General features: G+C 33.7%; 1 protein-coding gene across 1 annotated transcript in view; it reads left to right on the top strand.

The window, feature by feature from the left end:
* LOC102596636 (peroxisome biogenesis protein 1) overlaps window positions 1-8,973 on the top strand; it is a 29,019-nt gene extending 20,046 nt beyond the window's left edge. The window contains exons 12-17 of the mRNA XM_006365370.2: window positions 2,760-2,960; window positions 3,453-3,578; window positions 3,658-3,719; window positions 6,784-6,901; window positions 8,161-8,445; window positions 8,542-8,973. Of these exons, the coding sequence (XP_006365432.1) occupies window positions 2,760-2,960; window positions 3,453-3,578; window positions 3,658-3,719; window positions 6,784-6,901; window positions 8,161-8,445; window positions 8,542-8,580 (831 nt within the window). The 3' untranslated portion in view covers window positions 8,581-8,973. The remainder of the gene's footprint in view (window positions 1-2,759; window positions 2,961-3,452; window positions 3,579-3,657; window positions 3,720-6,783; window positions 6,902-8,160; window positions 8,446-8,541) is intronic.
* Window positions 8,974-14,526: the final 5,553 nt, after the last annotated feature.

Genomic DNA, 14,526 nt, shown 5'->3' with positions numbered 1-14,526 from the left:
GAGTCTGTTATTTGAAGAAGTCCTTGTATGGCTTGAAACAGAGTCCCCGAGCTTGGTTTGGGAAGTTTAGTGAGGTAGTCCTGGAGTTTGGGATGAAAATGAGCAAATGTGATCACTCAGTCTTCTATCGACAATCAACAGTTGGCACTATCCTGCTGGTTGTGTATGTTGATGACATTGTCATCACAGGAAGTGATTATGCAGGGATCTCTTCCCTCAAATCCTTCCTGCATACTAGGTTTCATACGAAAGACTTGGGTCAGTTGAAGTACTTTTTGGGTATAGAGGTAAATAGAAACAAGAAGGGAATTCTTTTGTCTCAGAGAAAGTATATTCTTGATCTTCTTGCAGACACTGGAAAGTTGGCAGCTAAACCTTGCAGTACTCCAATGGTTCCCAATGTGCAGCTTATGAAAGATGACGGCGACCCCTTTGATGATCCTGAGAGATACAGGAGGTTAGTTGGAAAGTTAAACTACCTTGTTGTGACTCGTCCAGACATTGCTTTTGCAGTAAGTGTTGTTAGCCAGTTCATGTCCTCACCTACAGTCAAACACTGGGCAGCTTTGGAACAGATTTTATGTTACTTGAAAGGAGCCCCGGGTCTTGGGATATTATATAGCAATCACGGTCATACTCGTGTTGAGTGTTTTGCAGATGCTGACTATGCTGGATCCAAAATTGATAGGAGATCGACTACAGGCTATTGTGTCTTTGTTGGAGGAAACCTAGTGTCATGGAGGAGTAAGAAGCAAAGTGTTGTATCTCGATCCAGTGCAGAATCTGAGTATAGAGCTATGTCACAGTCTACATGTGAGATTATGTGGATATATCATCTTCTAACTGAAATTGGGTTGGAATATCATACACCAGCAAAACTTTGGTGTGATAATCAAGCTGCCTTGCATATTGCCTCAAATCCGGTGTATCATGAAAGAACTAAACACATTGAGGTTGACTGTCATTTTATTCGTGAGAAGATTCAGGAAAACTTGATTTCCACGGGCTACGTGAAGACAGGAGAGCAAGTAGCTGATTTGCTCACAAAGGCGTTGAATGGAACTCGAGTTGATTATCTTTGTAACAAGCTGGGCATGATCAACATATATGCTCCAGCTTGAGGGGGAGTGTTATAGAATGTATATAGACTTAATCTTAGTAATATACATAGCTATATATAGGCAGCAGATTTATAGGGATCACTGCAGATCTGTAGGAATCACTCTTTATTTCTTTCCTTAGTTAGCACCTTATGTATTGTATTTATTCACTGTTCACCTACTGGAATGAGATAAGATCTTCCATTCAATTACAATGCCCAACCCATTATAACTTGGGATGGTTGGGCAGGTCAAATGGGTTTGATCTGATTTTGCCACCCCTAGCTTTACCTTATCAAAATAATAATAATAATAATAATAATAATAAAATAGAAACTTAATGATGTCAACATATAAATTTGACTGTTCTTCATGATTAACAATGTTTTGTACTTGTAAGCAACTAATAACTGTTGTTCCTATGGTAGAATGGTTATAATTTGCCTAAATGATTATCAACCGGCGCGTTAGCTTCACTGAAAATGAAATAATTAGTAATCAAGCAGTGGGATAGAAACATCAACTATTGATTGGCTTGCCAGAGAGTGGAATACTAGAAACTCTAGACTAGGTCTAGCTTGCACTCCTTTCTTTTTTTGATTTGGGAGCTTGTTTTTTTTTTTTTTTTTTTTTTTTTTTTGGCTTTTTTTTTTTTTTTTTTTTTTGTCTTGTTTTATTGTCTAACTTTGTTCGATAAGAACGTGTCACCAAGGATTCAAGGTAAATTCTACATAGTGGTGGTTAAACCAACATTATTAATATGGGTAGAGTGCTTGCTAGTCAAGAACACTCACGCTCTAAAGATGAATGTAGCGGAGATGAGGATGCTTGAATGGTTGTGTGGGCATACTAGGAGAGATATGATTAGGAATGAAGTTATACAGTGCAAAATGGGATTGGTCCGACTGGCGGACAAGATGAGGGAAGTGAGACTAAGATGGTTCATGCATGTGAAGAGGAGGTGCGTGGATGTGCCAGTAAGTAAGGAGGTGTGAGAGGTTGACTATAACATGAGTTAGGAGGGGTAGAGGTAAGCTTGAGAACTGGGGATAGGTGATTAGATAGGACATGACACAACTTTAACTTATTAAGGACTTGACCCTAGATAGGAAGGTGTGGAGGTTAAGGATTAGGCTAGAAGCTTAGTAGGTAGTCAAGTGTTCTCGCACTTTGTGCGGGAGATGCAAGGGGCTAGCCTCCTTATAGGTAGTATCATTTAGTAGTCGCGTAGTTCAGTTTTCTGCAATGTGTATTATTTTCTGTTGCTTCATTTTCGTTATATCTTACTATCATATTTTCTTGCTACCATGCTCAAATTATTTTCTTTTCTTTCGAGCCGAAGGTCTATCGGAAGTAGCCTCTCTATCCCGCAAAGATAGGGGTAAGGTCTGGCTTCACTAGTGGGATTACACTGGGTATGTTATTGTTGTTGTTACTCATAGCAAAGATGGATTGAACACCCTTTGATAGTGAATAATGATAATTGGTTGTAAATCCCTTTGAATTATGTATTAAGTTGTGTTGAGTATTGAGCTGAACAGAAGCCATGTTCTAGGGTTTGCATGAACCTTATTTAAAGGTGTGTTTTTATATTTCATAGCAACTTTAGTTTGGATCATTTTGTTCAGCATATGAAGTTCCTGTTTTTGCCTCTGTCAGATGATTGAGTTGCCGTCCAAATTTCCAAATATATTTGCACAAGCTCCTCTAAGGATGCGGTCTAATGTTCTGTTATATGGCCCCCCTGGTTGTGGCAAAACACACCTTGTTGGTGCTGCAGCTGCTGCATGCTCACTAAGATTTATCTCAGTCAAAGGTCCTGAACTGCTGAATAAATACATCGGTGCTTCTGAGCAAGCAGTAAGTGAATTTGCAACTTCTCCACTTCCCGGAGTACAATTTTTATGATGATGATGATGCCAAAATTCCCTCACCAGCCACCACTACCGTCCTACCCCCCAATAAAAAAGTAAAGAAGTAAAAACCAATTAAGATCTTAAACATCAAGATAAAGTATGGAATATCAATTCTTTTGGGTCCAACTTCTTGCTCTTATCTCCATCCCAACCCATTGCCCAGAAGGTTGATTTGTTAAGTTCTAGATTAGTGCAAACTGGACAAAGTTAAATCTTGTGGTTCCTACTCACATCCTCAAGTTTTCACATAGTAGATATGTCAAAACCTTAAATCTGTTCCAAAGATCCAATAGCTATCTAAAGTAGGATGTGTATCATCCTTTCCCCTGTCAAAAGTTCTAATCTTCCTCGTCAAGTCTAATTGTCAACCCCTTAAGTCGTAGTATCTAGCTCTCTTGGAGATTTTGGCTAGTTGACACTAATTATTTTGTTTTAGGTTCGAGATATATTCTCAAAAGCAGCTGCAGCAGCACCATGCCTTCTTTTTTTTGATGAATTTGATTCTATCGCACCAAAGAGAGGCCATGACAACACTGGTGTCACTGATAGAGTTGTTAATCAGGTTATTTCTTGTCCATATCATTTGCTGTTTCTATTCTCATTTACCTTGCATATTTTTCATCCTTGTTCATTTGATGCAGTTTCTCACGGAATTGGATGGTGTTGAAGTGTTAACGGGTGTGTTTGTATTTGCTGCCACAAGGTTAGTGCCTACTAACAGGATGTCTTTGTTCATTATTGCTTTCAAGGTTTTGGATATTGTGGTACCTGTATTTCATCCATTGGCAAGTTCTGTCCGTTCTTGGCCTATTAGTTGGTTGAGCATATGCAGATTGAAACAGACTCACATAAATGCATAGGATGGGACAGTTCATCAGTTAGTTTCCAAGTTTGTTTCTATTGAAGTCTCAAACCATACAGTGAATTTTCCTGATCACGCAGAAAGAAACTTAATTGCTAGGATGAAATTATTTACACCAAGACATGCATTACTGAGGAATTATATAATAAAGCCTTTCTTTGAACCTTTTTCATCATCACTCTAGTAGAGCCTGCACATTAAAAAAGGGGAAAAGGGTCAATTTACGTGTGTACAACTCAAAGCAACTTTGCCTCCGTTAAACTTTTGGTTTAATATTCCCCTTGTTAGGAAAGACTCTCATTTTTCTCTTGACCTCTATTGGAGCTTTAACCTGTGGGTAATTTAAGCATTGTCGAAAGTTGAAGGATAAATTTGGACCTTTTTCTTGATGAATTTGGACACGCGGAATCCTTCCATTTCATGCTGGAGCTTCGCTAATGGTAAGGACAAATATGGGACGGTTTGCTTCTGGTAAAGGTATGAATGGACCAAAAAGTGTAACTGAGGGCAAAACTGAGCAATTGAATAGTACTAGGGCATGTTTGGACCTTTTTTTCTTACAATAAGCACAAAGATTGAGGGTGTGTTTGGTGTGAAGGAAAATGTTTTCTTGGACATAAGTGGTTTTCTTACTTATATTTTCTGGTGTTTGGTAAGTAAGCGAAAAAATAATGTCCCAAGAGCATCATATATTTATATAAAAGAGAACCCTAGGCCTGCCTACGTGGCGCCACCACAAGCTAGAATTTCCTTTTAAATTTATTTATTTCTAAAAATAGTCTTCCCCTTTCATGAAAAGATGTGACTTTTATGAAGAGTTGCGACTTTTATGAAGAGTTGCGACTTTTATGACGAGTTACGACTTTTATGAAAAATTGTGACTTTTATGAAAGGTTCTTACCTTTCTGAAGAGTTGTAACTTTTCAAAGAGTTGTGACATTTCCGATAAGGCACAATAAGCATTCATTCACTCTATCCTTTGTTGTCTATAAATTGAGGGATTTCCTCTCATTTTAAAACAACGAAAATTCTGAACTACTTCTTCTTCTTCTTCTGCACAATTAAATATTCAAGTACTTTGCTCCTGTTGAATGACTCACTGACACCATTGTTTTTGTATCAATATACTTGTGAATAAAATCATTCCATCCTGAAAGGATCTATTCCATTAAACCTCGGGTACTAGAGGGGAATAATTTCCTTAAGGGAACACTGTGCATTCAGTGGGCTCAATGTTTTCCTTTCTGTTTCATTCTATTGTTATAGATCCTGGTATAGTTTTTTAACAACCATTAGTTTATGCTTATGATATTAATTGTTGTTAAGTACATGTTTTGAACTTTGTTGTTTATGTTTCTGCAAAGTTATTGTTATAAGTATTTTTTAGTACATATAAATATTGTTTATTTATTAGAAAATTTAATATCTCATGTTGATGTTCATCTAATTTCCCAAAAATATCAAAATAGTAATACTTCCTGAAGGCAAAAGGATAAATTATAAAATCAAATTAAAGATGATTGATTGAAGGATAAATGATAAGATGATATAATTATTATTTTCCTTTACATTATTAATGTTCGTTACTACGTAATCTTGTATGTAAGATGATATAGTGTTTTAGTTTTAATGACTGATAGATTGTAAGTATTATTTTATAAATTATGTGATATTAAACTTCCGCGCGAAGCGCAGATAATTTTACTAGTTTATATGTAATCTAGGAAAACACTTGGGGGGTGGGGTAAGGGGTGGTTAGTCAAGGGTTGAGAGTTTGGGGGGGGGGGGCCTATTATGAAATTTGTTTTCCCTATTTGCACTACGGAAGTGATTTTCTTAATTTTTAAGGAGCTTGTTTTCCAAAACATTTTGATCAACTAAACATGGAAAAATTGCAACCAAACACGCCCTACTATTAAAATTGAGTTAATCATTCATTTTACAATGTTACTAGTGTAGTAGAAAGAATTTTCAGCTTGTTTTATATCTTTGATATATTAGTAGGAAGATAAATATAGAAAAAAATGAGGTTAAAAAGTTTCTTTCTTGTACTCTCTAGAAGTTAACTACTTCCTGCGCAACATGTGCTATAAAAAGGGGACAAAAAAGGCCAGAATGAAACAATTGAAAGCTCTTGGTTTATTTGTTTATTGTCCATCTAGTTAAGAATCTTAGTTGAGGAGATTATCAAGAACAGAGGTCATATCAAGCTTAGGTGGTCCAAAAGTGTGTAATGCTTTAAACACCAAGCTAGAGTCTTTCAAGTTGGTATCCCTATTTATCATGTGACGTTATTGGTTCTAGGTACTATCATGCTGGCTTTGAAATGACATGGTTTTTATTGAGTGATTTACTTCATAATTCGTGATGTGCACACACATGTATATATTTGGATAGATGTGTACGTGTGAGCTGGAGCACAAGCGTAACAGACATCTAAAATATTCTGTAGATCAACATCTGTTTTCTCTTTGGCTTAATCCTTTTTTAATTTCCTATAATTATCTTTATTATGTAATAACATTCATCTAATGACATGTCTGCGAGAATGTCTCTACTGGAAAGTAATTTTGTTTCATGGATATTCTCCCCTTTTGACCTAATGACATTTATTTTAAAAGGTACATCAATTACTTGTGAGTTTGAATGATGGAATTGAATTCATTACTATAGTGTTACGTGACCTTTAAATGGAACTTTAACAGTCAAATGGATTAAAGCATCCAACCATATACCATATCTCCTTGCTTTTGAGGTTGTCTGATTGTGCTATACATCTGTATTTTACTAAAGAATTGATCCGTATGAAGAACAAGGATTCATTTAGCCTTCTTTTCTTTGGAAGAATCAAAGTGATGCAATTTTTCTGATCAAGTTTGACCTTTCTTGTCTTCATTTTAAGCAGTAGACCTGATTTGCTTGATGCTGCACTTTTGCGACCTGGAAGGCTGGATCGGCTTCTCTTCTGTGATTTTCCTTCACAGCATGAAAGGTCGGAGATTCTTTCAGTTCTATCAAGAAAAGTAAGTCTGAATTCTGACTGGGCACTAATTACAATCAAATCGCAAATAGATGTTAAATATGTGGATCATGAACAGTAGGTCCATGGTATGCCTTGTTTCATTCAAATTAATTAATAATTAATCGTTTTGACTGATTATTTTAACATAAATGATACGTGGAAAAGCAGTAGGAACTAGAATAATGTTGATGTGACTATTTCTAAATTTTTTTGCAAAGAAACACTGCATACAAGTTGATTATCCACCTGCCGCATTCTAACTTGTGTCCTCTCTGTTTTACTTGGTGAAAAAAGTATGAGTTCTTTCCAAAATAATGGTTGAACTTCTTTCCTCCAAACAAATTAGACGATAATATAAACTAGTACTGCTATATGAAACAACCATGTCTCCATCCCTAACTAGGTTGGTATTGCCTTTTGTATTATTTTAAGCTGCTGTGGCGCCATATCAACTAAACTTTTGCAATCTAATATTTTATACTATCCTCACCCAAACTCAATACAATAATTCAGTTTTATCTTTTAATTTCCATGAAAATCAATCCCAGTCAATTAAGGTTGAATAAGAGAGCAAATGCAAGCAACAGGATTGTTAATTATCAGCTTATCTACAGTTTCAAGTTAACTCAGCAAGTTGGTGACTGTCAAATTCGACTACATGACATCCCAAGCTGGTAGCCTTAAGTTCCTTTACACTGTGACAAGGTTTATATGCTTCTTCCACATTCAGCTACATGGCAATGGGGCTTGACTTGGTCGGATTTGCTCATATTTGCCAGAGAAATTGTGGCTGAATTCAATTTATGAATAACCTAGAAATACAAAGGGATGGCTTGACTTAAGAGCTTGCAAATGAAATATCTCATTTGTTGTATTCTCAGGGCAAAGGATGAAGAATATTAGGTTAAAGTTGTTTTCTAAAAGTAAAGGCTTTTGAGTTCTGACTTCGACTCAGGCTTCCTTGGAAGTAGAGTGAAAAGGCTTTACCAGACTTGGGTTTTCTCTTCCTTCCTATCTTTGTGAATTTACGAAATATAACAGCGAAGTGTTTTTTAAATGATTTTCATTACCAGTGTTAAAGAAATGGTAGAAGGGAAACATGAGTATTCCTATGAGTAATTTTGGGAGGGATGAAGACATTCTGGGATAAGTTTCTAACAAGTAAAAGCTTTTGCTTTGACGATGGTCCGTTAATTAACTCTAAAGCATACCCTTTAGTTGAATGAAGACAGTAAACTGATTTACTTGCTTGATATGCAGTTACCACTGGCAAGTGATGTCGATTTGGATGTCGTAGCTCGTTTGACAGAAGGATTCAGTGGAGCTGACCTCCAAGCTCTTCTCTCTGATGCACAGCTTGAGGCTGTCCATGATCTTCTAGATAGTGAGAATGCGGGGAAGCCTGATAAGAAGCCGGTCATCTCTGATGCTCTTCTGAAATCAATTGCATCCAAGGCAAAATCATCTGTTTCTGATGCTGAAAAGCAGCGATTATATGATATCTACAGTCAGTTTTTGGATTCAAAACGATCAGTAGCTACACAGGTACTGTGTTCTTTACTTACTGCTGGTGTGGTTGATGATTTACATCTCTATTGCTTTCTTATATCGCTAACTACCAACAACCATGTCTATGTACAGTCAAGAGATGCAAAAGGCAAAAGAGCAACCCTTGCTTAATGATTGACTGCTAGTCAAGCTCTATGTGGAAGTACTTGCTTAAAACACAGACTAGCCTGATCATTGAAGCTGCATTTCGGGTTGAAGTTGTAGTGAACGACATCTAGTTTGTCTTTTATAGTTGGAAAAATGTCTTGTTGTAGCATTATCTTTCTCTCTGTGTGGCAACTGTTAAAAGGGAAAAGTGACAATTATCTGCTTGTCTTAGTTTTAGGAGAAGGGCTATTTAGTGTCGTAACTTTATTACAATAGCAATATTTAGGGTGGAAAAGGCCTCTTTTTGTCCACCATTGAACCAGGTGTGGATCCTTCTCTGCTCATCAATAATCATCATTGGCCTTCCCTGTTGGAGATAATGCAATAACTGGTGAAGATTTTGAAACCTGTTTCATATCTCCTGTCTCCTGAGACATGTATGTTTATCAGTTCGACTTTTTATTTTTGCTATTTGTAATTCATTTTATGAAATATGAGGTTGAAGAAAGAAGAACAGGTGAAACAAAGAAATTATTTTTAATAAATCATAATGGTACGAAAGAATGACCGTTTGTGCAATATTCCAATCTAATTGAAGTCTTTAGGAATCAGAAATCGTAGAAGTCCATAGCTTTGACAATATAAAGATAAAGATTCTACCCTATAAGTAGATAGTCTATTCTAACTTTTTAAAAATAAGCCCCGACAAAGAAAAGCTGAAAATAAAGTAACAATATTGAAAATATTATGTATCTTTTGTACGATAGAGTTGAGAGGGAATTGGACCCTCCTAGCCACTTCAAATTCTACAACCATGTTAAATAAAAATATAATTTTATTAATTATTTGAAGCTGATTTCTCTCAATTTTCTTTTGTGAAATATCTTATATGTGGCACTTGTTTGAAATATTTTAATTGGAATAAAACTTATTTTCACTGATTTGAGATGAAGAGCAAGAAAATTAGAAGTTGTTTGTTGTCAGAAGTAAAATGGGGTCATTTGAGGTGAGGGATAAAAATAAATAGTCCCAAGATAAAAAATATAGTTCATGGATAAAATTTTGGTTTTGGTCGCCATGTTTGGAATAATTTATCCATCATTTATACCATAGTGATGAGATAAATTATCACATACACATCTTGGTAAGTTATACCTAGATAGCTAAATTCATGATAATTTGTTCCCAACCAAACGATTAAAGGTGAAATAGAGCATAGAACAAAACAGAAATTTCCAAAACAAGAAATACCATAAAGTTAAGATTTGCATGCACATTTTAAGAAAAATCAATATATTCGGCCTATCTTTTTTATTTCAAATGCAGGTCAACTTCAATTTTATAGTAAAAAAAACAAACATTGAGAAGTCTTCAAAAGACGTTGTTTCCATCTGTGATAATTTCTGATAACAAAACAACCTTGTATAATTTTGTTTCAGAGAAATAAAAAGTATATTCTAGTTAAGAATTGATGATTGCACAATTTGAAGTCTTAAAAATAACCATTAACATCTCTATTGTGTGTCAATAACCTAGTTTTAACCTCAGAATCAACCACACGACTTTTATTAGGGCTTGAATTAGTCGGGATTGAAATAATGTTCACATATGAGGGCTTTGCTTAATTATTTTTCTCTTGGATGACTCGGAGAAACAATTTATTTTACCGTTTGAAAGACAAAACCATAATACGAACATAAAAATTAGGAAAGAGAAATTTTTTATTGATTGTTGTTAATACTTTATCAGTTGAATACTATACCACCAGTAAATTAAAGCATCATAACTATAGGTGACAAATAATTGAGTTGAACTGAATTTTGGGGATCAAAATCAGTTGAGTTAATAAATAAGCGAATCAAAAGTTACTTGGACTGAAATGGACTAGTAGTGCATATCTTAAATAGTTCTACTTTTGTTTAAATGATACATAATCTAAATTTTTAATAATTAGGAATGTGAGTCAAACACATTATTGTTCACTACAACCCGACCATTTGAGGAAAGTCTGTCTGGACTCAAAATTGAGATTGATCAAGCTCATTCTTAATGGTCAAATTGTGGTAGATAAATACTAATTTATTAATTTTTATTTTTTTTCTATAAAATTTCATGTTTGAGTTTTACATTTTCTAGTTAGGGAGTCTATCTTTCCTACCTTTTCATTACAATAACATATTTGAATTGTAATTTTTATTCAAGGAATATTTTGTATCTACTTCTAAAAAATATAGACTTATCATATTAATTTATGTATTTTTTTTATTACAATTGTTATTTCAAGTTGTCAAATAATATTGTTCTTTGTTATCTTTTCAAATTTATAAGTTATATAAATGAAAGTAGAATTTTGTCTAATATTTTAGAATTTTAAATTGAACTACTTAAATATTATTATTTACTAATAATATTTTTGAGAATAAAAATCAAAGTATTGTATTGCAATAAATAAGTGACATTGTATTAACTTGAAAGAATGTTTCTCAAGTTATATAATAAAATATTATCTCTTTCATACCGTGTTATAACTATAAACACATACAAATTAAATGACTAGTTGTATAAAAAAGATAAAATTTTGAGAGTTTTTAATACTTTAATGGCCTAATTAATTATAGTTGATCCAACCATGTTATCTATTGCACCAAACTATCAAAGTGAGCCAAAGAGTTAAACTATTACAATCATTGTTTTTACAAAATTTAGTTTTTACTAAAGTTGACGTTTGGATCGAGTTTGAGTAGAATTTTTTTACTCTACTTTAAACATAAGTTTCCGAATTCATATTCAGCTTAGTGACATAAGCTTAAATTTTAGAACACTCAAATTGAAGTTCCGAAGGTTTTCAAACCTCATATTGAACTTCATGAAACACACTTGAATTTCAGACACCAAAATTGAAAGTTGAATTGATTTTTTTTTTTTTAAATTTAGACACAATGTTCTGAAGTCTTCGACTTTCACATTGCTGAAGTTCGCAATGAAAAAGTTAAAATTCAGGAAACTAAAATTCAAGTTCGGAATATAAGAAGCGTTTGGCCATGAATTTTTTTTGGAATTGAACTCCAGAACATATGTTTGGCCTTGAAATTCTGAAATTCAACTTAAAATTGAATTTCAAAATTTTGAGGAATTTGATAAACACCAAAAATATCCAATTTTGAAATTGCGGTTTTAAGTTATTGCTAAATATTTGTTATTGCAAATTTCTCACTTTTGACACAACTTCTGATCTACGTGACTGAAGTTGGTATGTTAAAAATTGTATTTGAAGTTGGTAGGTCATATACATGGCTAATCTTCAAGTACATATAGTTGAAGTTTTTTTTTGCATGCACTTCATATACATATGTTTGAAGTGCAATTGTTTGTGCTTGGACTTCAGTCACACATGATTGAAGTTTCAATTTTTGCTTACATTTTGGTTATGTATGATTGAGGTTTAATTATTTTTGCATGTAATGGTATAGGTTAAAAGTGCAATTATGTGTAACTAAAGTGCAATCAAATAATTTTGCACACACTGTTCAAGTTTCTTTTATGACCTGTTCACTCAAAGTCCATCTAGTTGAGTACAAAGTAGATTGTTTAGTACAAAATCATTGGCCACCCTAAGGTATCTTTTAAGCAATTTCTGCCAAGAGAGATAGATGATTAAAATGACTATAGGATGTACGTACCATGGATTCTCATGCAAACTATATATGAGACAAGATTTATTTGGAATAACGTTTCAATAATAATTTATTGAAGTTAAAAGAAAATATATTTTGAAAGTCAAGATAAAAGAGCTTTTAGAAGGTGGCATTTGGAGATTTAATCCACTTGCAATACTCATCAAATAAGTTTAATATTTCATCAATGTAATTTTTTTAATATATATTTCACACAAATCTCATAGTGTTAATTAAAAGCTAATTACATCTGAGCATGAATGGTACACAATTCAAAGAAGCTACTAGAAGAAAAAAAGAGATTCGATTCATAGAGGTCAAAAGGATATCAAATTTCCTTCCCCACCCTAGAACCTGCACATTAGTATTCATACCATAGGAGAAGTGAGCCTGGCCAGAGCAGAAATCTGATGATGTACCTTGTACCTTTCTTTTTAACTTGAAGTCAAGTGGATACCCTACAACCTTAGCTTGTAGCAGTACTCCTTGTTATGACCTTTACACTTACAAAAGTCACAAACTAAAATTGAGTTCCTTTTGAATCTCTGACTCACACCTAAGGTAGAACCAGATTTAGAGTACATAGCCACAAAATCAATACCAACAGTGTTCATTCCTATGATGTTGGTGTGAGATATCACTGCCTTTTGGCTCTCATCTCCTACTATCATAGCATAGGCATGATTGATAGTAGGTAAAGGATTTAGCATCATCATTTAATTCCTGTCCTGTTGATATGACTCATTTAAACCCATCAAAAATTGATACAACTTCTGCCTATTCATGTGAGCTACAAATCCTTTTGACTTATCACAGTTGCAACAAGAAGCAAGAACTAGAAGTTCAGACTCATCCCACAGAGAATTAAGACTTGTGTAATACTCAAAAATTGAATTAGTACCTTGTTGCAGTGTTACAATGTTTTGTGAAGGCTATATGTTCTAAAACCATCTACCCTATCAAATCTCTTTTTCTAGTCATTCCAAACTTGCAAAGCATTCAATGCAAAGGCAACACCACTAAGAAGGCTTTCAGATACTTAATTCATTAATCAGGACAATACAACGGCATTTACCATCTCCCATTGCCCCCACAGTTCTTCACCATAAACTTCTTTCCTACAAGATCCATCAATCAATCCTATCTTATTCCTCCCTAACAGAGCTAGTGTAATAGATCGATTCCACATGATATAATTCTCAACACCAATTAATTGAAAAGAGATAAGACTAACTCCACTCACATCAATAGGACTAAGACAGGGGATGGTTGTAGTCAGTACCTTGAGAGGAGACTGGATTTGAAGGCAATGTGAAGAAACCAGCAATTTATCCATTGTTGATACCTTGAGCTAGATCTTTAGCTACTCGATCTGGAATATAGCGATCGAAATTTATGTGATCTATAAAGAATGTCTAATGACCAAATCTGATTTTTTTTGATTATCATAAATGTTTTTATATTGTTAAAAGAATAATTTACATATTTATAATCCTTAAAATTTTTCTTTTCCAATTCAAGTTTCTATAATCTTATATACCGTCACCACATAACTTGACTGGTGTATCATATCATATGACATATCATGTCATATTATATTAAAAGTGGGAAGCTCCAAAGTGTAAATTTGGATTACTATTTAACCCCGGTATTAAATTAAAATATTTAATTAATTAAATATTGAATACTCCCTCTGTCTAACAATAGTTGTTCACTATTGACTTGACACACCCCTTAAGAAACAATAAATAATATGAGTAATATTACTATTTTATCTTTTGACTTTTTAAAATTTAATGCTTTGAGAAATGTGTTAGATGATAAATAGTATTTAATAGCAAGGGTAAAATAGACACAAAAGGTAAATTATCTCTTGATTTTCTAAACTGAACAAGTATTGTTGGACAACTATTTTTTAGTATAGCGGACAACTATTTTTTAGTATAGTAACTAATAATGTCATATTATTCTAAATATTAAAATTAAAGTGGGAAGATGTTAAGACAAATCTATATATATATAAAAAGGAGGATATGGAAAAGCTGATGTGGCATAGTTCTTTGATCAGGATTCACATTTATCTTTTTTCTCAATTTTTTGCCCTTTTTCCATATTTTTCAGTGTTATATTTTTTTTAAAAATAATCGAACCGTTACTTGTGTATTAACGTTACAAATCTTCAATGACAATTATAACTCCTCTAATTACATTGCCACTACTTGCATTACATTAATGGACGGTTACCATTATTATAACTCATTATTATTCATGAATGTGGTCATGAACAGTTACTATT

This window comes from Solanum tuberosum, unplaced genomic scaffold, assembly GCF_000226075.1.
Source record: "Solanum tuberosum cultivar DM 1-3 516 R44 unplaced genomic scaffold, SolTub_3.0 scf00551, whole genome shotgun sequence".
In the NCBI taxonomy this organism is placed as follows: domain Eukaryota; kingdom Viridiplantae; phylum Streptophyta; class Magnoliopsida; order Solanales; family Solanaceae; genus Solanum; species Solanum tuberosum.
This window is presented reverse-complemented; position numbering and strand designations above follow the sequence as displayed.